Here is a 26,162-nt window from a genome sequence, read left to right as displayed (position 1 = left end):
TAATGTTTTATCCTCTATTGTCCTATTAAGGAAGCATGAATGTTGATGTAGCAGTAGAGTGTGAGATTTGAAGGCCTCTGTGATTTTAGGCATCATAATCTCTCCAAGTTCCAGCTTCGTCTTTAGTAAAAGAGAGTTGATAATGTGTGTGTGTGTGTATGCATATACTTTCAATCCTCAAAAGAATAAAAACAAATGACGAGCCAAAATGAAAAAATTTCTATTTCAAGAGTAAGCAAATAAATGCGAAAAAAGGAAAAATAAACAAAAAAACTGTGAGCTACCACTTTTCTCATAGAGGATTGAAAGATTGTTTTAAAGATTAGATAAATTTTTCCTAAAGTGTCTGGCAGGTAGCTAAAAAGTGATTTTTAATACATATGTCATGAATTGTTCAAACTATTCAAATTCCTTCTCAATGTTTTTTGAACACCAATATATATATATATTTTTTCTACTCAGAATTATAGTTAATTCTAGGTTTGCTGTGTAAATAATGATAATTAGTCTTTATTAAGAGAGGAAGAAAAATCCAAAGCAGAGGTTATTAAGATACCTTTATAAAATACACAATCTGCAAGTTTGACTATGCCAGACACATACTTCTATAGGTATCATAATGGCATATTAAACTATCATATATCACAATTGGCTGAATTAAAAGAGAGGTATTTCTGAAATTCTTATTCCAGTGATATAAAGGTACTTCACAGCCTGAAAATTCATTGTTCAACAAATATCTACTGAATATTTATTATATGTCAGGTGTTATTCTAGGTGCTAGGGATATAACAATGACAACAGCAGACAAGGTCTCTCCCGTTGTGAAAATTATATTTTTGGGAGGGTTAATGGCCACTAAATTCGGTAAGTTTAGATAGTTATAAGTGCTATTAAAAACACTTATGTAACCTAGTGCAACTGGAATGAGGAAGACGTTATTTTAAATGGAGTGATCCAGGAAGTCTTGTCTGAAGAAGTAATATCTGAACTAAACCGGAAGAATAAGAAGAACCCAACTATGTAAAGGAGCTAGGAGATACATATGTAATTAAGATCAATAAACAAAAGATAAAATAAGGGCATTTAAATTTCAGAAGAGAAGAATTATTTTTGCTGTAAAATATTTTTCTGAAAAGGCATTTAAGTGTCAGTGGCAGATGAGTTTTAAATATTTCAGATTTCCAGACAGATGAATGAAGAAAGTATAGCTCTGGGGCTTCCCTGGTGGCGCACTGGTTGAGAGTCCGCCTGCCGATGCAGGGGACACAGGTTCGTGCCCCGGTTCGGGAAGATTCCACATGCCGCGGAGCGGCTGGGCCCGTGAGCCATGGCCGCTGAGCCTGCGCGTCCAGAGCCTGTGCTCCGCAACGGGAGACGCCACAACAGTGAGAGGCCCGCGTACTGCCAAAAAAAAAAAAAAAAGTATAGCTCTGGATGGTAGTTATGGTTAAAATATATTTTTAAAATTATTTCAGTTGAAAGGAAAGTGTACATATTGTTAAGCCAAGTTAGTAAGCAAGTTATTTAACAAGTATTAACTTATACACAATACTTGCTGAATATTCATAAATCATGGTAAAAGCACATTATGATTATTTTCAGATCACTTTCTTCCTCTTTGCTTGTTTAAAGGTCTATATTTTAATATCTATAAAAATATTGTAATATAAATGGGTTGGCATGAGCAGTAAATAGGTTTAATATAAAAAAGGGTAAGTTGGCATGAATATATTGGAGACAATTGCCAAGGGAATGTAAATTAGGTTATAATTTAGCTGAAGAGAAAGATGTGACTTGACAGATGGTGGTTTCTTTTATCAACCTGCTTAAAGGCTTGAGGGGATGGGGTGTGGGATGTGAGGGTAGGGATGAGGAAGGGAACTAACAATGGGAAAGGCAAAGTTTAATGGAAAATGAAAGACAATAAATAGAAGTATTGCATTAATTAATTACATGATGCAACTGATGGGAAGAACCTAGTCATAGATTATAAGGTCATGCAGAGTGTGAAGGAAGTTGATAGACCAATTCAAAGTAAGGGATGAGAATCAGAAGGAATCTCTAAAAGGAAGATTACAGATTAAAAATGACTATATCACAGGTTAAGATTGGGCTCATAGGGAAATAAGTTGAAGAAGGATTACCAAAAAAGAAAATTAGCCAAAGAGGAGATGCAACTAGAAACGAAAAAGGGAAGTTTTAAAAGGGAGAACATTGGGAAGAAAAACGAATTAAACAAGAGTTGAGAGTGGTGTGTTGAGAGAGAGAGAGAGAGAGTCATTTCATGACTAAATATTTCAGATTATAAGTTTTGGAGAACTGACCAATGTCAGCCACCTTACAAATTTTCTAATGAGTAAAATTGAAAAAATAATAAGTCCTACCACAAACAGCTGTGCTGAGTGAGTAACATAATTATAACACATGCAAAGCTCTTAGCACAATTCCTGGCATGTACAGAGTATTACTATCATTGTTAAGAACTTAATTGTGCCAGAACATTAGTATTAAGTTCTAGAATGCAAGATTTTAACTGTGTATTTTTAAAAGCATTGTTACATTTCATTTGCTATGCCTTGATCAAATAAAATTTTAGTCTAAAAACATTATTGAAGGAAAATTAAAAGCTAGATCAAAATCTGATCAGTGGTTATCTGAGCTGGCAGAGAGAGGACTGACAACAAAGCTACACCAGGGAACATTTTAGGGTGACAGAAATACTCTGTAGCTTGCAGTGAGGCTGCATGACTATATATATTTATCAAATGTCATAGACCTTTGTACCTAAGTAGTGTGAATATTAATTTTTATAAATTATGCCTTAATAAATCTGACTTTAAAAACTATTGAAAATATACAAAGTTAAAATGAATTTTAATATATTACTCAAACAGTACTAAATATATGCTAATAGAAAAACTTAATCTAACACAACTCAAGCAATTTAGAGCCAAATCCCACCCCAAAACAGAGCATGGTAATGGATAGGGTTGACCTACAGCTTCAGAGAGAAGAGATGACTACAGCGGATGAGCTGGGAAACCAAGAAAGGACTAAAGCTTTGAGTCTAAAGCAGTGGTCAGTTAACCAAGAAAGATCAAGAACAAGCAAGGCAATTAACAAAGAAGTAGATTCTGGATATTTTAGACATTTACTGATAACTAAAGGAAGAGCAGACATGAGAAGTAACTTTAACTTGTTTGGGACAAGCTGAGTTTTAGGTGCTGATACGGATTTTAGGTGCATTTAGGAGATAAGCAGAAATGTGAATCTTAGGGTTACAGGAAAGGTGAAGGTAGGAACCCTCATCATTGAAGTGACAGTTGAAGCTGTGGATTTAGACAGAATCACTCAGGAATAGAATAAAACTTTAGGAAATGCATGTATTTGAAAGATGGACTGAGAAAGATGAGCCAACACAATGTCTAGTAAAGAGTGAACTAAAGGAGTGGCATTAAAGTGCATGGCCAAACAGTTGAAGGAGAGAGTGTCAAGGATAGTGTAGTAATTATATCAAATGCTGCAGTGAGGGCCAGTAGAATGGTTCTGAGGAATGATCACTGGGTTTGGCAAATATGACATTTGGGGGTACCTTTGAGACATAAGTTTCATAATATCAGACTTAACTACAGTACTCAGTGATAAAGTTTTTCTTTGAGTAAAGTCACCATGAAATAAGAGGGAACCAGCAGTAACCAGATAACATATTGCACTTGACTCAGTATTGGAGATACAGTAAGAGGCTCTCTACATTTGGGTATTCTAACTTTATAGCGCAAATACATAAGGCTCACTTATACAGGCACAAATGCTCACATCATGTAAAAATCCATTGTTTTTATACGAGATACGGTGGGCCCCACTTACCAAACTTGGAATGGTGATGAATAATTGGTGACTTGGAAGTTAATTCCACATACTATAGATTTTACTCTTGGGAGACCCAGTGTAAGAACTAGCTCAGACAAGGGGATTGGGAGGGTTTGGGCTTGGAGTAGTTGCAAAACTAGGACTCAGTGATCAAAACCAACTTGAACTTTGCATTTCCTCAATCACAGATTTCAGAAATGCTGTCAACATTTTGGATAATTTTAAGTCACTGTAGTATAAATTATTTTAATCCATAACTGAGTTTCCCATCCTTTGTAAATACTATTTTTAATTCTAGTTTATAAATTGAAAAATTCAGATACGGATCACTTAAATAACTTAACTCCAGTCATTTAAAGCTGGAATTTAAACTGAAGGAATCAGATTTGGTGCCAGAATCCATGCCCTTAACCTCAGGAAATGGGCACTTTATCTGTGACAAGGTGGAGAATGCAAGAGGGGACATTTTACAGCACACAAAATGAAAGAACAATACTAGAGGTCTAGAGAGAGGAGAGCAGGAAGAGAGGAATTCAGAAAGGGAGCACTAATGTCAGTGGAGACCAACTCAATCCAATTTGCAGTTTTATTTAAGGAGCCTCCGTGCAACTGATATTACCATGTGGGTATTTGGAAAGTTGAATGAAATTCATTTCAGTCTCTAACTTAGGTTAGTCTCTCCTGATGCCTCTTCATCTAATCCTCATCCTTCTTTCTCTGAGTGATCTCCTCTAAATGTTATTCCTCTTTCTTCTCAGTATTGAACAGGAATGTTTTGTAAAATGTCCCTATTCATGAAATATTTAGGATGCATTTCTTTGAATTCTGAGGGAGTTGTATACTGTGTGACATTAGTTGCTCCGTATACTGATTCTTGTACCACTGACCAATAGTAATCAATATTAGCATCCTTGGAGAAAGAAATACAGCTTGATGTCCAAGCAGAAGTACTACTTGAAAGCCATATTTCTAAATACTTCATTCAAGGGCATATATCGATTTATTATTAATTACCACACTAACATACATAAGAAAAATTATATGGGTCTCTTTTCCAGCATAGGTCTTATCCCAGTTTTCATATGATGGATATTTTTATTTTTTCATGATTTTTAAATTAACTGTCAGTATTTCTAAGTATATTTAAATTTCTATTTGTTTCTAAACAAACAAATGTAAAGATGCATTTAAATTTCTTTATTATGCTCCTTTCATATCTTCTGTGCAATCTTTTGATGTGTGTAAAGAGTGGATGTAGTTGAAATATATCTTAAGGATATGTTAATTAGGCCCCAGATGTGGGACACAGTGGTCTGTGATAATTGTGTCATACCAAAACACAATAGGAGACAAGTCATACTCATGGTAATAATATGTGCTACTCTGTGGATTATCTCTTCCTTAATGTAGATTTTAGCTATCGGGGAAAAGTCAGAACATTCCTAAGTGCTGAACACATATGAGAAATAGTTTATTAACCTGATGAATCTGACTCATGTTTTTATCTTTTATCAATGGTTATTGCATTTTTTCTTAGAAGCAATTTTAGTGATAATCACTGCATTCCTTCCTTAAGGCCTTTCATTTTAAGATTTAGTTTATCCTCTAAACTAAAGGTTATTTTAAAGATATAGGAATTGTGACTAACAAGTTTAAAATAATTAAGTTATTAGAAGGTTGCTAAACATTTTCTCCTAAAGATGTCACTGTACACCCTGCGACAAATGTATCAATATGTAGGTGAAACAGTTACACTTTAGCTAGTCTAAAAGATGCTTTTAGATTAGATCACCTTTATGATTTTTTTTCTTGGGCAAATTTCCTGGTTTAATGAGCTTTTCAATTTTCTCTTTCCCTCCCTTCCTCTTTCTTTGCCTTTCTCCTTCCCTCCCTTCTTCCTTCATCCCATTCCTCTCCCTGCCTCTGTACACACACACACACACACACACACACACACACACACACACATGCATACACACATTCTATAAAGGAAATTTTAATGAATGCAATACCAGGGCAAATAGAGCAAGAATTTCTAGTACACTTTACATTATCTATACTGATGAAGTAGGTATTACAATATAAAAGAACAAACAAACATCATTTGCCTTCAGAATTAACTAACCAGAGAGTTGTAGAGCAGAAGGAATCATAATGAGTATCTGGTCCAAATTATTCATTTTACAGATGATGAACTTTATGCTCAGAAGGGTGAAATGAAGTGCTTGCAGTTATAGGGCTCATGAAATTAAGACTCGAACCCAAGTCTTGACTCTCACCTTCTAAACCAGTGCTGTTTTTAAGATTTTCTTCAATCCTATGTATCATAAATATACTCATTACCCTAAATCTGGGCAATTCCAAAGCCCTATCAACTCTGTGATGATTACCTTCTCTGCACTCTCCATGGACAAAACCCTGATCTTCCACCGTGATCCCAAGTACATCCTGATTTTACATGTTGAAACATAAAATGATGCTAAAATCCAAGTCCTCTGAATAATAAAGTCTCAGTAAGTCTGTTCACTGAATGTAGATATCAAAAGTAGACATACTCTGTTTCCTGAGATCACTAGATCACTCCTTATAACTTATGTCCTAAAGTAGTTTGCATATTAGTTTCTTTTGACTATAGTGAAAGGAGTCTGAAATTTATCTATAACGTCTCCTTTGAAGTATTATTTAATGAATATGGCAGAGAGTTAATAGAGAAACAGAATACAGATACACAGGTAAGCTAAGTACCTAAAACAGATCATAAAGGTTTAGAACATAATTCAAAAGACTATAGCCCATAACTATGAACCTCACAGTAGGACACAGTTTATAAGTTTCTAGAACTCTTATGTTTCATTTAATTCCACATTTTACTTAGGCAACTATGAAGTTCAGTTTTCCTGCATTCCTAGGAGCAAATAAGTAAACACATTATAAGAAAAATAAATTATATTTTCTTTCATTCCAAATGTGTTATTTCCTAGTGACAACAGTAGAAAAATCCTCAAAATTGATTGATTTGGAAATAATTATTCCTCAAAATTCGTGTATCTTAGTTGCACAGTTAAGACTAAGTTTATTTACACTTTAAAAGAAAATGCTTCTATTTGCCCTAGTAGTAATACAAAATAATCTGGTGCATAATTTTTAATTTTTTCACAATATTTATTTCCATACTTTTTCTCAATTTAATGTGTTCCAATATTTGTTATTCCCTGCATTACATCTCTTTTAACAAATAATTTAGCTAACAAAAGTGTACTTTTTATGTGGTTCTAGTATATGATAAAGTTTTTGTCTAAAAATATGAGAAAATTCATTACAGGCAAGTGATTGTGAAGAAATCATTTTAAAGTAACTTTAATTTTTGTTGCATAGTTTCTTAAGTCCTATACTTGAAAAAACTAATATGGAAAATTTTAAAACATGTCAGATCATTTTTTGAATTAACATTCATAAAACTTGGAAAGATCTGCGCTTTATTGCATTTGGAAGTATTTCTTATTTTGTACCACTTTTAATCAATACACCCACAGCTTTTATTTAACAAATATATGTCCCTAAGATAAATTAAATAATGAATGATTGCATATTTGCACCTTAAAAATTATTTAACATTTATTTCCAAAGCATTCTATCAAATCATGACAAAAAAATAAGGTTTTCAAACTGGAAAATTTGTCCTTGTTCACATAAACATTATATTTTGTGTGTTTTTAAAATATCTTTTCTGTATAGTATATAATCATTGTGGATACTTTATAAACTATATATTAACCCAAATAAAAAACCAAAAGCACTTATACTAACTTCTAATAACCAGTGATAACTGATAAGTACTCTGGTATGTAAATCTTAAATCTTTTTCACTCCATGTCTTTGTCTTTTTTGTCAATTTTGTGCATATATGTTTTTATGAATATATATGGTTTTTTACAATACAAACTATAGTACCATATCCACCATTTAGTGTTTTATAATTACTAATTGTAGTATCTTTATTTTATATAATTTATATGTGTGAATGCACATGCACACTGTTCTCATCATTTTTTGTGAGTATATAATATTCTGTAGATATACCATAAATGCAGTTAACTAATCCCCTATTTTGGACATTTGGAGTTTCTTTTCCCTGGCCTTTGCAATTATCAAACAATGGTGTAATGAATATGTATGTACATCTTTGCACATTGATTTATTTCTTTAGGAAAGATCCTGGGAAGTGAAATTTCAGGGTCAAAAATATGACCATTGTAAAGCCTTTTAATACACAGTACCAAATATGTTTTATTTTTAAGTAATTTGCTTTTAATATTTGTACATAAGGTACTTTGGAAAACTTTCATATAAATGACCATTAATTTTTTTGTCAACAGCTAGTTTATTACTGTCACTCTGAAAAGTGTTTCTGCAGTTATTAGACTCTTGAAAGAGCAGGTAAAATAAAACCAAAGACAGTATTTTGTTTTTAAATTGTACTGCCTTTGAAAATAATATTATAACGAAGTATTACATATTCTTTTTTTTTTTTTTTTTTTTTTGCGGTACGCGGGCTTCTCACTGCTGTGGCCTCTCCTGTTGCGGAGCACAGGCTCCGGACGCGCAGGCCCAGTGGCCATGGCGCACGGACCCAGCCGCTCCGCGGCACGCGGGATCCTCCCAGACCGGGTCACGAACCCGTGTCCCCTGCATCGGCAGGCGGACCCTCAACCACTGCGCCACCAGGGAAGCCCAGTATTACATATTCTTATCTCAGTGCATTTTAACAATTTCTATTCCTATTCCTTTGACTTTTGAAAGACATCAGTAAACTGTTTTATACTCTATCCTACTGAATCTACAAAATAAACACACAAATAGCTATGCTTTTTCTTGTGTAACTGTTACTTCAAAGTGAGAAAACAGCTGCATACACTGATTATACCTTTTTTTATTATACTTAATTTGGCACATGCCTAACTGGTGACTGTAGCATTTAAAGAGTACATGAATTTGGCCTTTTAAACTTTGTCCATTTGGAATATGTTATTTCTGTCACTGTCATCATTATTGTCCATAATCATCATTTGTTTTGTTGTGCCTCTTCCACATTGTTTGTATTTTTTTAGAAGAAAAGTTTGTAAACTAGGATTCAATAGGATAGTTATCAAAAATTTTTTCCTTTCTTTGATGATTTGGCAAAATATAGTTAATTTTGTAAATAGATTTCTAATAGGTAAGTAATATACTTTTTTAGCTTCAATCAGAAAAAGGCCTCATAATATTTTGATTTATGTTCAGACTACATTTATGATATCTCTGTATGTATTTTGTGCAAATACATTTTATTTATATTGTCATCAATTATTTAGATAGTTTCAACAAGGAATAGTTTTTGTTGGAAATCTTTCACTATTAATAAAAATTTGATTAAGACATTGCACAAATGTCTTTAATTCTTAAATTTAACTGGAAAGCAAATTTAACATGTACCTTTACAAGGATAAACTTTAGAAGAAATCCAATGATAAAATGTAAATTTTTAATGATCACTCCACAAATTCTTGATGTATTATTTTGTTAAAAATATGAACAATGGGGCTTCCCTGGTGGTGCAGTGGTTGAGAGTCCGCCTACCGATGCAGGGGACGCGGGTTCGTGCCCCGGCCCGGGAGGATCCCACATGCCGCGGAGCGGCTGGGCCCGTGAGCCATGGCCGCTGGGCCCGCGCGTCCGGAGCCTGTGCTCCACGGCGGGAGAGACCACAACAGTGAAAGGCCCGCGTACCGAAAAAAAAAAAAAAAAAAAAAAAAATATATATATATATATATATATATGAACAATGTAATTTGTTTTCTAATCTCAGATTATTTAAAGGCACATCTTAAGTTTTGTGAAGACATATAATAATCAAAGAAAAAAGGAATTACAGATGTGATTATTTTCATCAGAAACCCTCATAAAACAGATAGCCACTTAGTGAAGTGAAACTTTTTAATCTCAGTTAAAGGAAGACTTTTTTAAACGTGAAGCCAAATATTTATATATCAATAGAAGAAAAGGATAGGGTGGGGAAAAGAGAAAAATCATTAAATTAGCCACAAAAATTTGGGATACTAACCAATGCAGTTTCTGGATTTAGATAAGATTAATAATAGTCTTAAACTTCCCTGATGTTGTAATCATAGGTTCTCTAATTTGTTTTCTGAATTTTGGTGTTCTTTCTTTGAGCTTTGCTGTTGGACTTGAGATTTTTCCCTCTTAAGATCCCCAGATTTGAGCATTTTGCTTAAGATCACAAGATGGGGTCACTGAGTCAGCAGTCCTACAATATTCTGATCACTGTTTAGCTTCATTATGAATTGCATTATTGCCAGACCTATATCCCTATTTCAAAGAAGTGTGGTGTGTGAAGCTGCTTTGGGACCCCAAGAGTGTGTGTGTGTGTGTGTGTGTGTGTGTGTGTGTGTGTTTGGAAAAGCAAACTTAAAACTATTGCTTGAAGTGCACTACAGAAATCACTGAAGGTGAACCTGATGATCTTCGTAGTGTAAATGTAGAAACCTAAGCAACCACTGTCTTACTGTTGGTTAATATGGCCATTTTCAATTGCATCTCTGATTACAAAATCTACCTATAACTTAACTTTTTTTTTTTACTTGATTGCCATACCAACACAATAAATATGACTTTTTAACTTTTTGGACACATTAAGTAGTCTTTTTCAAGTTCAGAATAACCACAATTAGTTTATTGGTTTAAAAACAAGTAAACCTCTTAAATGGCTTATGTTATTAAGATATTAATGAAATAAGAAATCATATTAAGATATTAATGAAATAAGAAATCATATTTTCTTAGTTTACTTGATTAATAATTTACCTTATACCAAAAAGAATTTGAGACAATTTGAATATTACACATTATTATCTAATAATCAGGAAGAATTTAATGTAGTGTCATAGGAGGTCGATGTCCAGGAAATAGTCTCAATATTAGAAAATGTATATATGTATGTACGTATGTATGTGTATATGTCAATATGTATATGTATATTTATGTATATGTAAAATGTGTTTAAACTTTGTCTATTGGTGCTATTTATATCTAAAATACTGTTTTGCTACTATAATATCAAAATTAAACTTTTTAAAAGAAACTTCCCAAACACTTAATTTAGCTAATATTTTTTTCAGCACACATAATTTTTTGAAGCTGGGATGGCTTTTTTGTTCCCTTGCCCTTGGAGAAAATAAACATATTTATCTGAGAATATCTCTTGAGGTACAAACAATTCCAATATTATATTTTAATAGAGTAATAGACATTTATAATTGACCATATTTCACACTTATATCATGGAAGCACTCACTTGGTTTTGTGTATCATTCAACTGATATTAACATTATATTTCTATTCCCCATTTTATAATTTGGCACAGAATCAATTAATCAAATCATTATTAAAATTTGACTCAAACTGTTTAGTTGATTTAAATTTGCTCTTTTACTTAGATGTCATATAATCTAAACTCTTTATACATTCTTTTAGTCAAGATTTTCTTAATCCTTTTTGAAACTTTTTCTTCCCTTTGTATCTTATTTTAATTATCAAATTTTACTTAAAATTTTTTTACTAGCAGTTATCAAATATACAGTGAGGTTTTTCCCAGGATGAGTATTAAAATACCTATTTTTGAATGGGCACACTTTTGTCTATATGTCTTTACTGCAGTTTTAAAGTTATGATCTTAAGCCAGGGGTATGTGTGTGTATGTTTACATTCTTACCTAGACCCAGTGTTTGTGGATTTACATGACAACATTTTATTGTAGAAACCCACTGAACCTACTAAGCTATGATTATTTTTCCCAGTTTGTAGGTTTGTAGCATACAATTGAGATTTTGTTTTTCCATTATGCCTATTAATGAGAAATGGAATTTCTCTATAAAATCTCTTTAATAAAAATCATAAATATAATTTTAAAGCACTTTTTCATGTTTGCTAAGGTTTGCTTACTGAATTTAGTTCTTATTCTAACCAAAGTTCTTAAAGACCCTCTTGATATCTATAGTTGATGTGTTTTGGGGAAGCACCTGTTATAGACAGCATTAATCTCATCTTATTATAGGCTTACTATCTCAGTTTCTCACCTCCTTACATTCTTGTTTTCCCCTAAAATGATTTCAGTAATACTTTGTGCCTTTACAGGCATGGTATGTTTTCAGGAGTATTATTCCAAGTGCCTCTTTCTTGATCCTAGTTCTAGAAAATTCAAGTTCAAAAGATCTTGATAACTGCATCCACACGTATGTTGGAGCAACCTGCTTTAATACATGGGACGATTTTATGATAATTCTAAATGCAATTGTAAAATTGTATTTGAAACCAATGAGACAACCTCTTTCCAGTAAATAATTCGAACCTTGATGAATTCATTACAAGCCAAAATTCTTATAATATTACTATTGTCATATTTACGTGCTGTCAAATATATTCTCCTGGACATATATGTACCAGAAGGTGTTTTCTATCTAATGAAGATTTGTTGTCTTCTATTTACATTTGTTTACATTTTATTCAGATTTAAATTATTTTACATATTTAATAATCATGCTTTTATTCACCAAATTGCATACTTAAATAAATCTAAAAAATGACATTTAATTTGTACATACTACCTTGAATGAAAGTAATATATCATCCTAGCATTTCTTCTTTTATACGTCCTGTAAGTTGGGCTCAGAAATAAGAACTGAACATTAATTTTATGGGTTTCTTTCTACTCGATAGGTGCTATGGATATAGAGGAGAGAAATCGCCAAATGAAAATTAACAAATACAAACAGGTAGCCGGATCAGATCCCAGACTGGAACAAGATTACCAATCAAAGGCAAGACATTTTTCTTTTTAAAAGTTGTAAAATAATCAGTTAATCATATGAAACTGTTAGATTCTCAAACTGCTGAATGCAGATTAGTCAGACACAAACATATAATGCAATGGCCCCATGATATTATTAAATGCTAAAATTTATGATGTGTTTGTATACCAACTTTTAGGTATAGACTTGCCTTACTATTTAGAAAAACCATTATATAATATAGGAGATTAAGGAAATGAAACTCATAAATGATCTGAAGAACAAAGCTTTTAGAATTTTTCATTTTATAAAACTTATAAAGGCCCTAACACCCTCAAAAATGTTTAGGAAGAACTTCTATTATCATCTTATGGTTTTCCTACATATAGAATTTTTTTACTTTATAGCGTTTTAATTCAATCTGATTTATTAATAAGTTATTGGAACAAAATACATACTCATGAGGTGTTGTAAAGAATTCAAAAAGTTTTTTAGTGAGAATCTTTTTGAACCACTTTTTGGTAATAAATTGAGGTGTGAAGTCTACCAATGTAGGAAAAAAATATTATTTCATTGCTCTTGCCCTTCATTGCCTTTATATTTTCAAAACATTTTTAGGCTCATCATATTATTCATTCAAAGACTTTGCTCTGAGGTACCTATTTAAGATTTAACAAAAGAATGAAAATAGCAAAACTTATTCCTAACATTTCATTGTTATGTGGTCTAATCATTGTAGTCATGTAATATTTGTGGTCTGTTATCTGTGTATTAGAGAAAAGCAATTTGGATTTTTATACAGTTAGGTCTATTTTATCCTTACCTTCAGTTTCTCTCAATTATAGCCTATTCTTCAGTAAAGATAAGACTTATGAAGTAAAGCACAACTGGCTATGCAGGATGTGCGTATGTGGTAGGTAGCATAGGTTTCAGTTTCTCCATTATACAACCTAGAGGAGGCAGATATTCTTACCTCAGCATCACCTTCCAAGCCACCAATCTCTTCCCCAGAGTACATGAATATTGACTGATGTGGTGAATACAGAATTGTTCTGCTGTCCTGGAAATGGCACAGGCCTAATGCCAAGAGAAAGGTAAATTTAAGACAAACAAAAAATAGCCTTGCCTTTACTTAGCAGGTTTTAACTTCTAGAAATTTCATTCTAAAATGAAAATATGAATAACTTCAAATAGGTTCAGTGAATTTCACAGAAAACAGATTTGCAGTGATAGAATACTTCAGATACATCTCTAACCTTTTGAGCTTGGTATCAGAAATGATATCTGTGCCTTTCCAGGTACTTTTAAAAATATTTCTGCCTAGGGCTAAATAGGAAGAAAGACCTGATCTTTTGTGGCATCTGCTATGCTCTAATCTCTCATTTATACATATTATGTAATCCAAAGACCAAGGCATGAAGTCCTGATAAAATAGGATATTAAAGATTCCATAAACATAAGATAACACATATTTGTTTTGTTTGTTTATACCCCACTATACTTCATGAAGGAATGTAGATGATTCTTAAAAATACATAAAATACTCTCAATAATATCATCAATGAAGAAATGAGTATCAAGGGAAAATGAGGTCAAGAAAAAACAAGGTAATGCCAGAAGTAAAGCTTGTGAACAAAATGCATAGTGTGAGATCCTATACACCTGCTACATGTGGGGCTTATATTTTGACTGTGAGCTTCCTCACAAGCAGCAAAGGCAGAAGAGGAAACTGGGTCACTCATATGATTTACATTGTTCATACAATAAAAACAAGTTCCTTAGAAGCAATGCCAATGATTCTTGTTATGGATACCTGACAGAAATTCATTACAAGGGGATGGACCAAAGGAATACTAAAGAATGCCTGAGGCTTCGAAGTTTTATAACTTTGACACGAATTATTTTAGGTTAGAAAAAATTTAAGTCTTGGCAAAGGACTTATTATGCTAAGCAATATAATTTCCTAGGTATTCTCTAAGGCAGTGGTTTTCAAAGTGTAGACCCAGACCAATAACCTCAACATCACCCAAGGACTTTTGGAAATGCAATTCTCTGACCCGCTCCAGACCTACTTAATCAAAACTCTAGGGGTGATGTTCCTGGTTTTAAAAAGCCTCCCAGGTGATTGAGATGTGGACTACAGTTTGAGAACCACTGCTCTAAGGTGGGCTGCATGTAAAATTTACTTCCAGGTAACTGAATGAGTTGACTTCCTCTTTTTAGGGTTTTAGCCAGAAGCCAGTGATGGATGAGGTCATTTAAAAATGAAGACTTTCTTCTGAGAATAAGTGATCTGACTCCTTTACAAGGCCTCTCCTAGTATCTAACAAATCCTATCTGTTGAATGTCAAGTACATAGAATTCTGTTTACTATTGCTGGAGTTGTGCACTCAGCCTAACCAAAAATGCAATCAAGTCATTAAGGTACAACTTTTGAAAAGGATCCAAAGCACGACTCTGTTTTGTTCCACTACAAATTTCCTGATGTGGAACTGTCTTTGCTGGGTCATCTATCTGCCTATCATCCCTACCTTGATCTAACTCTCTCATGGATCAAAGAGAAAATTACAGAGGATTCTTTTCAGTCAAGCGCATGTATAGATTTATTTATTATTCATTTCCATACTAACAATTATTTAGATTCAAATTTTCAACTGCATCCCCTCTCTTTTTTTTTTTTTTTTTTTTTTTTTTTTGCGGTACGCGGGCCTCTCACTGTTGTGGCCTCTCCCGTTGCGGAGCACAGGCTCCGGACGCCCAAGGCTCAGTGGCCATGGCTCACGGGCCCAGCCGCTCCGCGGCATGTGGGATCTTCCCAGACCGGGGCACGAACCTGTGTCCCCTGCATCGGCAGGCAGACTGTCAACCACTGTGCCACCAGGGAAGCCCCATCCCCTCTCTTTTTAACTAGGGATATTCACCTTATATTTCCATTCTTTTCTTCCTTGTTTGAGAACAAGTGCCAATTAAATACTTGCTATTGAGCTATGCACTTTAATACATTAACTCTAATTCGTGAAAAAATCATTTAATTGGTAAGGGAACTAAGCCATAGAAAGGTTAAGTAATCTACCCAAGTTCACATTAAATCATGGAAAGTATTATTTGTAGCTAATCTGGTTTTCAATTTTGAGATAACTGAGATTAAATCCAAAGCCTATAGAGCATATGCTATACTCATGAGCTATATTCCTGAAATTCTAGTGAAGCTATTAAGAAGCTTTCATGGAATATAATTGTTAGCGAAGTGTTTTTTAAACTACACATTCCACATTTTAAATGGCTTTGCTTCCCTGAATTTTTCAAGCATTCTACACTGACAGTTGTAAACAATTCTTACTAATTTATAAAATATCTCCTCAGTAATTCACTTTGAAAGTACCTGCAGAGCAATGCCTATTAAGTTACTGTCTTTCTAAACATATTTTAAGTATATGAGGAAATTTGTAAGCAGACAGCCTATATTTAATAAAAGCATCAAAACCACATGCAGACATGATTCCTATTTAACCAGTGGATGATTTCTCAGGGCTTTTCCCTCAACAGAATTTAACTATGTAGCCAATGCACCCTTTCATGCCTACTGCATTGTCTGTATCCCAGTTTACATGTGATTCATCTATTCTACTCTCAACATAATTTAAGGATCAACTTAAAACCAATGTTCTCTGCTCTTCATTGGTTCAGAAAAACATGATTTGTTTATTACATTTAACAATGTGAATTATAATTCAGCATAGACCAACTACCCTTCCATGAGTTACATAATTACAATAATTAGCAATAATTGATAAACAATGTAGGTATATCTGAAAATTAATATGGAGAATTTGATAATATTTATATAACTATATGATGTTTGCTTTTTAAATTAGCCATATTTAATGTTTTTAAATGAACTTGGAGGATTTTTTTTTTCTTTTTTTTGCGGTACGTGGGCCTCTCACTGTTGTGGCCTCTCGCGTTGCAGAGCACAGTCTCCGGACGTGCAGGCTCAGTGGCCATGGCTCACGGGCCCAGCAGCTCCGCGGCATGTGGGATCTTCCCGGATTGGGGCACGAACCCGTGTCCCCTGCATTGGCAGGCGGACTCTCAACAACTGCGCCACCAGGGAAGCCCTTGGAGGATATTTTTTAAAAGGGTAGTCCATCAGATTTCAACAGAGAAGCTACACAGTTTATTGATACCGTGTTTATTTGGAACTCAAAGCTTATTTCTCTGTAGAAAAAAAAATGTTCCTTTTTGGTGGTAATGTTCCCACAAAATTATCACAAAAATATTTTACCCCTACTGTAGCACTTATAATCTTCTGTTTTCTTATTTATCACTCTAGAATTAAGCAAGATAGCTCATAAATTTTGCAGAACTTTTCAAATGTGGACCAGAAGTTCATATTAATCCATTTAACCTGCAGTCTAATAGACTGATCAGTATTCTGGGAGTGGAGCACAACACTGCAAAAGAAAGGAAAAAAATTTTTTTCTCCATTCTTTGTACATACCTGATCCTGGGCACTTGTCACCTTTTCTTCCAGGCTTCTTGTCTTGTAAGGATCCACTCACTGATTTCAAAGAGACATATTAGAAAGAAAGCAATCCCACTAAAGTAACTTACATTATAACATGAACTACACAACACAGAGATAGTTTTTTAAAAAAGGTCTGTAAATACAAATAAACCTCACACGATGGAGCTGTAGGCAGTATCAATATAAAAAATTCAGACTTTTAAAGGCAAAGTATTTTTGGCGGGTAGATCACCATTGTTAACTAAGCTGTTCCCTTAATTAGAGCTTACTCTCTTCTCAACACTGAGAATACACATTTAAGGCCAGCCTTAAGTGTTTTAAATTGACTTTCAAAACACAAGCAGTAAGGACCAGAAGAGGGGAGACAGGTTGGGGCTGGTGAGGAGTGGCACCTATGGGCTGCTTATAAGTTTGATGTTTGTGAGTCAGGAGTACTTTAAGACTCTAATATCACCAAAATATGGCAGCAGCACTTGAATACAGTGTAGGAGATGAGAACACAGCCTGGAGACAAGCAAACTCCACCTGGGTGACTTTCGGTAGGTTAACCTCTTACTCTCAATTTCTTTATTAAAAAGGGCTTTGAGATCTATTTCATACAGCGATGATTAGGCAGAAATGAGATAATGTATATACATGGTTTAGCATTTAGTAAAATGCTTAATAAATGGTGCAGATATTTGTTATTATTTTTTATAATAACAGCAAATGTGCCATAGGCACCAGAAATGAATACGACAAGGTTGAAAAGAAATGGTAAAGAAATTACTAAGCTGATGAAAAGGATCTTAGTGTAACTCAGCTATCATTGAATGTTCCCTTTATTCTCAAATAAAGAGACTGAAGCAGCAGAGATCAAATTTAGGGGGAAAGAATTTATGAATCTTCAAAGAATATGGAGATAAAAAAATAAAAAGAGCCTGGAACATAACATATGATGAGAATTACAAACTAAATGACTGAAATTAAGAAATGATGTTGGGCTTCCCTGGTGGTGCAGTGGTTGAGAGTCTGCCTGCCGATGCAGGGGGACAAGGGTTCGTGCCCCGGTTGGTCGGGGAAGATCCCACATGCCGCGGAGCGGCTGGGCACGTGAGCCATGGCTGCTGAGCCTGCGCGTCTGGAGCCTGTGCTCTGCAACGGGAGAGGCCACAACAGTGAGAGGCCCGCATATCGCAAAAAAAAAAAAAAAAAAAAAAAGAAAGAAATGATGTTATCAAGGTTGACATTCAATGAGCCTGGCTCTTGGAAAGATGATTAACAGGTAGGCATATGGCTATGGGTATGGGTATTTAAAAAGAAATACTCTTTAACAGCAGTGACATAAATGGATCTGAAAACTGAAAAACTAAATTTATAAAAAGTGCATTTTAAAATTACATTAGGTGGCCTTATACAAATCACTAAGATGATATGTGGAAATACATGTATTTATTGAAAGTGAAGAAATGAAAAATATAATTTTATTGCAGTGATTGGTATAAAATGCTAGGAGATTTTCTTTTTGGATAAGCAGAAAAGTTGAGTTTCTGGTAACATATAACACAGCCCAATAATAGTACAGTTGAGCTGGGCCTGGTGCCCGCTGGAGGAAGAGCTGCTCCATCATTGACTCTCGAGTTACCCAGAGAACCTGGTTTTCTCATGAAACAGACACCACTGTGCCAGTGTTAGATGGAATCATGTGATATATAGAGCAAGAGAATTCTAATAGGAGTGATCTTAGTAACCCAGTCTTTACCCTGCAAGGTCCTCAAGGAGTAGGTAAAGAAGTCCTGTGGGAAGTAATGAAGCATCCTTTCTTGGAATAAGCAGTTCAACTGTTTTATGAACAGAAGTAGGATTCAGATTTTCAAAAAAATTCCTGCTAGGCTTGGTCTAGCCAGATATCCAGCAGAATGGTTTCATTTTTAAAAAATCAGAATTAAGATCACCTCCTCATAGTTTCCATCCCAAACTAGTCAAGAGATCTAATCACTTACTGATGAAGATGCCAGGGAGAATGCCAGTGGCTGCACCTGGATTTCTTCACTGAAACCTGCCATTTCTCTAAACGTCTATTCTACTTTGTCAATTTTCTCTGATGTTGTGTTCATTTCTGTATAACCCTGCAATAAGATAGCTTCACGTTCTTTAGCAAAATTAGCACAGTGTGCTAATAATACTACCTACCTCATAGGATTGTTTTCAAGATTAAGTCTATTTATATGTTATGTATAACTCAAACAGAGTTTGGAATATAATAAGGAATAAGTAAATGTGAGCCGTCATATGATGATGGTGGGATGGTGATGGTGATATGATGATGATGATGGGGAAGAAAGAGAAAAAGAGAAATTATTTTCAACAGATACCCTGCTCTTACCAGGTCTATTTCTGTTGCCAGCAACAATCTACTAGATACAGATTAGTATATCTTTAAAGAAAGGGAGGAAAAGTATAAAAACTAATGATAATCTAAAAAGTTAAAAAGTGATTTGGGTTGTCTCATTTTTATCAGGTTAGTCAAATTTTTATCTACCACAAATTATCATTCTTGCCATTTCTACTCTTTAGCCAGCTGGAATGTACTTCAAATTTAACTTAAACATAGAGATAAATTTACACATAATTTATCTAAATCTATGATATGCACACACACATATCCTAAAGCTCTGAGCCAAAGGACAATTCCTCTCCTCCATATTTTAGCTGATGGAAGCAACAACTATTTATTCTTCCTTGTCTCACATGTACAAACATACCTCACTTTATGTAACAGACCCACAGTTACAAACTTAATAGTAGATAATTTTAATGGAATTTTAGAAATTTTATAGTTTTATCTGTGACTAATCTTTGAATATAAAAGTTTCTAACTTTAGGTTTCTTTTTTCTTAACATTTGCTAGGGCTGTCATAACAAAATGCCACAGATTAGGTTGCTTAAACAACAGAAATTAATTTTCTCACAGTCTGGAGGCTAGAATTCCAAGATCAATTGTTGGCAGGTTTGGTTTCTTCTGAGACCTCTCTCCTTGGCTTGGAGTTGGCCACCCTCTTGCTATGGCCTCAAAGGGTCATCCGTCTGTGTGTGTCTATGTTCCAATTTCCTCTTCTTGTAAGGACACCAGTCATATTAGATTAAGGCCCATCAGTGTGACCTCATTTTACCTTAATTACTTCTTTAAAGGCCTTATCTCCAAAACAGTCACATTCTGAGGTAGTAGAAGTTAGCACTACAACATATGAATTTGGGGGATATACAGTTCAGCTATAACATATCTATACAAAGTAATTAATGGTCTTTTAGTTTATCACCTTAATGCATTATGAAAGCATATTTGATTATAATGTAAATATGTATTTTTAGGCAACTAACTATAGCTATTTTGTTTCAAACTTTTTGATTTTTTAAAATTGTGTTTACTTTCTCTGTTTCTCCAACTACCTTCTCACATCCTAGGAGATGGAATATTTTTGTGTCTGCAAGTTCATTTTAAAAATTATTTTTCATAGTTATAAAACCACATTTAAATTTAAATATGTTTTTCTTAGACAGACATTCAAGCATGTGTCTTCTTTCTTTACATTATATTTGTGAATTGCTACCTCATACTATACAATCACATATCAGGCCAGGAAAACCACGTCAGGTCAGGAAATATAAAAAATATATTTTTAATTATGAAGAAGTCATTTGAGATGACTGGGACAGCAACTTACATGTTGTAGAACACTATAAAATTACAGAAGAAATTGTAATTTCTCTCTTTTTAGTAACTATAATGTTGCTAAAAACTAACAAAAGAAAGATCTTTAAATAAATTGCATCTAGCTACTCTCTGGTAAAAGGGTCAGTCTATGGACAATAGCTGCTATTGCCAAGAGCATAATTTCTTCCTATATATTTCCTAAGAACACACAAAGGAAACATTTTTCTTTTACCTCCAGCAAAAATAGAAATTTATGCATTCACCTTTGCTTTCATCAAGCCTCCAGGGTTGCTGGTTTGCTAACAACTAGAGCGCCCTTTGGGGGATACAAGGAATGAATGATATGGGTCACCAAAGGGTGAGAGATCTTGCTTTATAGAATCAAGGACGATAAGAGGAATAAGGAAGGAAGAAAATGTGGTAAATAATGCAGAAACATTCCTTCCAGCTCAAATTTCATGTAATTGAAAAGGATTAAGTATAGCCATATAAAAAATTACAAATACAAGAATATTCAAGACAACAGAGATATGATAACGTATAAACCCTCTGAACCAATCATGACATTTATCACTTCCTAAAATACATATATTCTGTCTTATGTGGTGCTTATTTGCTTGTTTCTTACCTTTTTATTAAACTTCACACTTCTTGAGAATGGGGATATAGTTTATTCATCTATGTAGTCTCTCCAGGGGCAAGTAAGGACAAGATAGGAACTTCTGGAGAGGGTATGGGTAGGTTATTACCCAAGAGTCTAAAACAAATTTTCTAATGGACATATGATTATTGGTTTCTGTCTAGAGTTAATCATAATAGAAAGAATACTCAGAAAGAATTGGAAGACTTAGGTTCTAATTTTGATTCTGCCACTTATGTGCTAGGACTTTGGATACATTGCCCAATAGTTCTTCACAACCCAACTTTTTTCTCTGTGCAAATTCTATGTTATCTATAAAGTGCTACACAAATATATGGTAGTTTGGAGGCCACGTTGAAAAACATCATTATGTATTAACACTTGGGTTTTAGGCAGCCTCATCATTAATTAAGCAAATCATTTAATCTTGTAGCTTAATCTTTAAAATTAGGTTTGAACTAGATCTTCTATATTTCATTTCCTTTATCTAGTGTTGTCTCATTATTGATTCAGTAATCTCTGATCAGTGTCAGGCTCTCTACTCAATGTATTCTCACAGATGATTGAATCTACAGATTTTATAATTAACTTATGGCATAATAATTATGATTTATAGAATAAATGTATGTGTATAATGTTTTTGCTTCATACTTCACATGAAATAATTGATAACTAAGTTTGAATTGAGACTTAAGTCAAAACCTTTAGTCAATTAAGGCAATCAGTCAACTAGGAGGGCAGCATGGAGTCTTCCACATCTATAATTTCAATTTAATTTGGCTAATGATAATTTGAACATATCTACAATTTTATTATGTAATAGCTTTGCTCATGAGCACAAAAATTAGTTGTAACTTTTCTTCAGTTGGAAGGATTACAGCTATTATTTATTAGCAAAATTAATTTACTAATATCTTCCTAAACATGGAATTTTGATTATTTCTACATCATCAATTTTGAAAATTATAAAATAATACTCCAGACTGGAAATAATATAGCTAACCTTGGAATATATCTCTTATGAGGAAGGAACTTTTGGCTGGTGATAATTTCAGGAGGTAGAAATATTGTATGTAAAAGAGTACAGAACTCAGCTTGGTACATGGGAAAGCCCAGTAATGGTAGCTGTTTTTATTATTTATTATAACAAGTGAGGTAGGAGTAATAACAAAAACTTTACAGTTGAACTCGATTCTGATAGATGAACCAAAACCGACCATTCAATATAACTTTATGACTAACAAAGAAAATGGCTATGATTTTATGATTGACCCTTCTTAGGTCATTTTCATGACTAGGAATACTCACTTCAAGGCTAACAGTCTTCAGGGTCAGTCATGTAAGAACATGTTACTTCTCAAGCCCATTTTCACTTTCTGCCAAAAAGAAAAATCATCGGAATTTTAGATGGAATATGAAGGTGTTAATTAAAAATGACATAAAATGTCTTTTTATTCAGGCTAGTTTGTATTTTTTTATTATTTAAATATCTTACTTGTTTAAAATTCATCCACTTATGGGCTTCCCTAGTGGCGCATTGTTTGAGAGTCCGCCTGCCAATGCAGGGGACACGGGTTCGTGCCCCGGTCCGGGAAGATCCCACATGCCACGGAGTGGCTGGGCCCGTGAGCCATGGCCGCTGAGCGGCTGGGCCCGTGAGCTATGTCCGCTGAGCCTGTGCGTCCAGAGCCTGTGCTCCGCAGTGGGAGAGGCCATGACAGTGAGAGGCCCGCGTACCGCAAAAAAAAAAAAAAAAAAATTCATCCACAAATAGTTATAAGCAGTATAGTAGTGTTATTTCCATGCTGGTTTTGTAGTCTGATTATACATGTCATTTTATATAGTTTTCAAATTTCAGAAAAGGAAGCAAATCTTTATTTTAAAGAAGAAAACTATATGTGAATATTTTAAAAAGAAATGGCTTAGGTTCTAAATATGCTGCCTAGTATCCCATTAAACATGAATTTATGGTTCACAATTTATTTTGATGAAAAGAAATAGAATGACTTTAATATTAACAAGTTAGTTGTATAAGCTTAGTTAATTCATTTAACTTCTCTCAATTTTCTCATCCATAAAATGAGGAAGGTAGATTACATCCTCTCTGAAGTCACTTTCAGCTTTAAAATACTGTGATTTTTTTGAATGACTCAGTGACAAGTGAATAACTAAAAGTATGTTTCAGTGACAAATAATTTTCCTGGGCATTTTTTCTTAAAGGATGGTTATGTGAGTCCTCTTTTTTAAAATATCTGAACGTATTTTGTTATCTCGGGGAACATTTAGTAATGTTCTCTTTTCTGCTACTCAGAACTGCATACCGCAGGTATCTCTGAAGCTGATCAGCTTTAAGTCTGGATTCTGGTTCTGCAACATTAAAAGAAGAAAAATTACCAGAAAAACAATCAAGTAAATAATAATAAAATGGAGGACTAAGTGAATGAGGAAGGAATAAAGGAAGAAAGGCATAAAGTCAGGAAGAAATGGAAAAAAGAAAGAGGAGGGAGGGAGGAAAGGAGGAAGCAGGAAGGCATAATCCTTCCAGTCTAAGAGTTCATAATTGAATTAGGGAAACACGTGCACAAAAAGTAGTGCTCGTACAAAGTAGGCCGTGTTAGGTAGTACAATACAAGTAAGTCATGCAAAGGAAAAATAAAATGAGAAATATTCTTTTGGCTTCAAGAAATCTGGGAATACATTGTAGAATATGACATGACATGAAGGACATATCAGGCAGAGGGAGAGCTTAAGCAGAGTTATAAAAGCATATGAGCACAAGCTATGTTTTAAGGAACAGCTAGTAGTTCTTTAGGATAGAAACATTTAACAAATCGGGGTCCATATTAAGAGGTGAGAATGGAAAAGTTGCCTGGGACCAGATTGTGGAGGGCTTTAAATCACTCAGTTAAAAATCCAGAATGTTCTTCTTTAAAATCATAAGCTTTGAAGATTTTTTAAGTCACCAATATCTACAAATCTGTGCTTTTAGAAGAAACTCTAATGGTATACTTCAGATGAATTTGAAAAGGATGTTAAAGACAAGGAGTCCTATTCAGATGCTACTGCTAGAGTTTGAGCAAGACATAATTGTCATTCCTTGCCATGCTTGACTGTTGACTCCACCCCAAATGGTCTTCATGCAAATCCAGCTGATCCTACCCTACCTTCTCTCACAAGGAGTAAGGGTAGTGGGCCTCTTCCAGATTTTCAACAGAATGTAATTATATCTGCCCTGTGCTTGAATTTGATCCATCAGGGCAATTCTCAGGCCCTTTTAGTTTCTTCAATAATATGTTGTTTTTCAGGCTATTATTTAGCTCTGATTCTCTTAGATGCAAGTACCTTGAGTTACTTTATTACTTTCTAAGGTACTAATATTTGAAAGGGAACACCACTTCATATCCTCAATCCATTAATTTTTCTTGTATTTTTGCCTGTTATAGATTCCCAGGACCATGATCCTACTGCTATGTTCTCATGTCTTATTTCCATTACAACTTTTGGGATGCTAGCCTGCTACTTAATATCTATAATATCACCACCCTATGTCCTAATAAAAGATATAAATATTCTCTATAAAGTTACATAATAAGCCACATAATAGTTAAAGATGTTTACAAAGAACTAAATGTCAGGAATTTTATGACTAAGGAGAGTTTATTTATGATATTTCTTAATTCTAGCTGGATCTTACAAGTTTATAATCCGAGGGCTTGGAGAAGCATTTAATCATAATAATGGTATAATTGCTTTAATAGTAACTCCTTTTGTGGAAGAATAATGGACTCACTGGTTTTTGCACTAGCAGCAGGCATTCTGTTCTACTCTCTCTGAGCTTGGATGTAAATGAAATGTTACGTATATCGGAATGAGATATTGTTATTAATACATTTAAGGGTCTGGGAAGAACAGACTTCTTGATTGAGGTAGAAATTTCAGATGACATTTGTTTGAGATATTACTGAAAAATAAATGGCATAAAAATAAATCTAAGACTCAGTAAAGCTGTGGAAAAAGAAACCAATTATTTACCTTATGTGGATACATCTAAAATAATAAACGGCTAAGTATTAATACATATTATCTGTAAATTTAAAAAGTAATAGCTGTCTTAGATGTTGGGGAAAAGAAAATAATATATAAAATATTTGAAAGTTGTTTCTAAACCATTAAAATTATTCACATTTTAGTAATTATTAGTGTTATGGTCATGGATTGTTATGTTCTTTGGTTTAACTTTCCTTGACGCCAAGTATAAGCAGAATTATAAAAACCAACCCAGGGGGCTTCCCTGGTGGCACAGTGGTTGAGAGTCCGCCTGCCGATTCAGGGGACACGGGTTCGTGCCCCGGTCCGGGAAGATCCCACATGCCGTGGAGTGGCTGGGCCCGTGAGCCATGGCCGCTGAGCCTGCACGTCTGGAGCCTGTGCTCCGCAACGGGAGACGCCACAACAGTGAGAGGCCCGTGTACCTCAAAAAAAAAAAAACAAAAAAAAAACAGGTTAACTGTTTCAAGAATGAAAAAACATGAATTTCCAAGTCAGGTTTAATGTTATCCTACCCTAAGTAAATAAGCCAATCTG

At 34.1% G+C, this 26,162-nt stretch overlaps 1 protein-coding gene across 8 annotated transcripts in view; it reads left to right on the top strand.

Moving 5' to 3' along the window:
- RIMS2 (regulating synaptic membrane exocytosis 2) overlaps window positions 1-26,162 on the top strand; it is a 587,388-nt gene that overhangs the window by 421,535 nt on the left and 139,691 nt on the right. For all 8 annotated transcript variants that reach the window (XM_082600831.1, XM_082600834.1, XM_082600833.1 and 5 more), the window contains one exon: window positions 12,646-12,746. In XM_082600831.1, coding sequence (XP_082456957.1) covers window positions 12,646-12,746 — 101 coding nt within the window. The remainder of the gene's footprint in view (window positions 1-12,645; window positions 12,747-26,162) is intronic.

This window comes from Mesoplodon mirus, assembly GCF_964341445.2.
Source record: "Mesoplodon mirus genome assembly, chromosome: 16".
NCBI classification, from domain to species: domain Eukaryota; kingdom Metazoa; phylum Chordata; class Mammalia; order Artiodactyla; family Ziphiidae; genus Mesoplodon; species Mesoplodon mirus.
The sequence above is the reverse complement of the archived record's forward strand: the minus strand, read 5'-3'. Positions and strand labels throughout refer to the sequence as shown.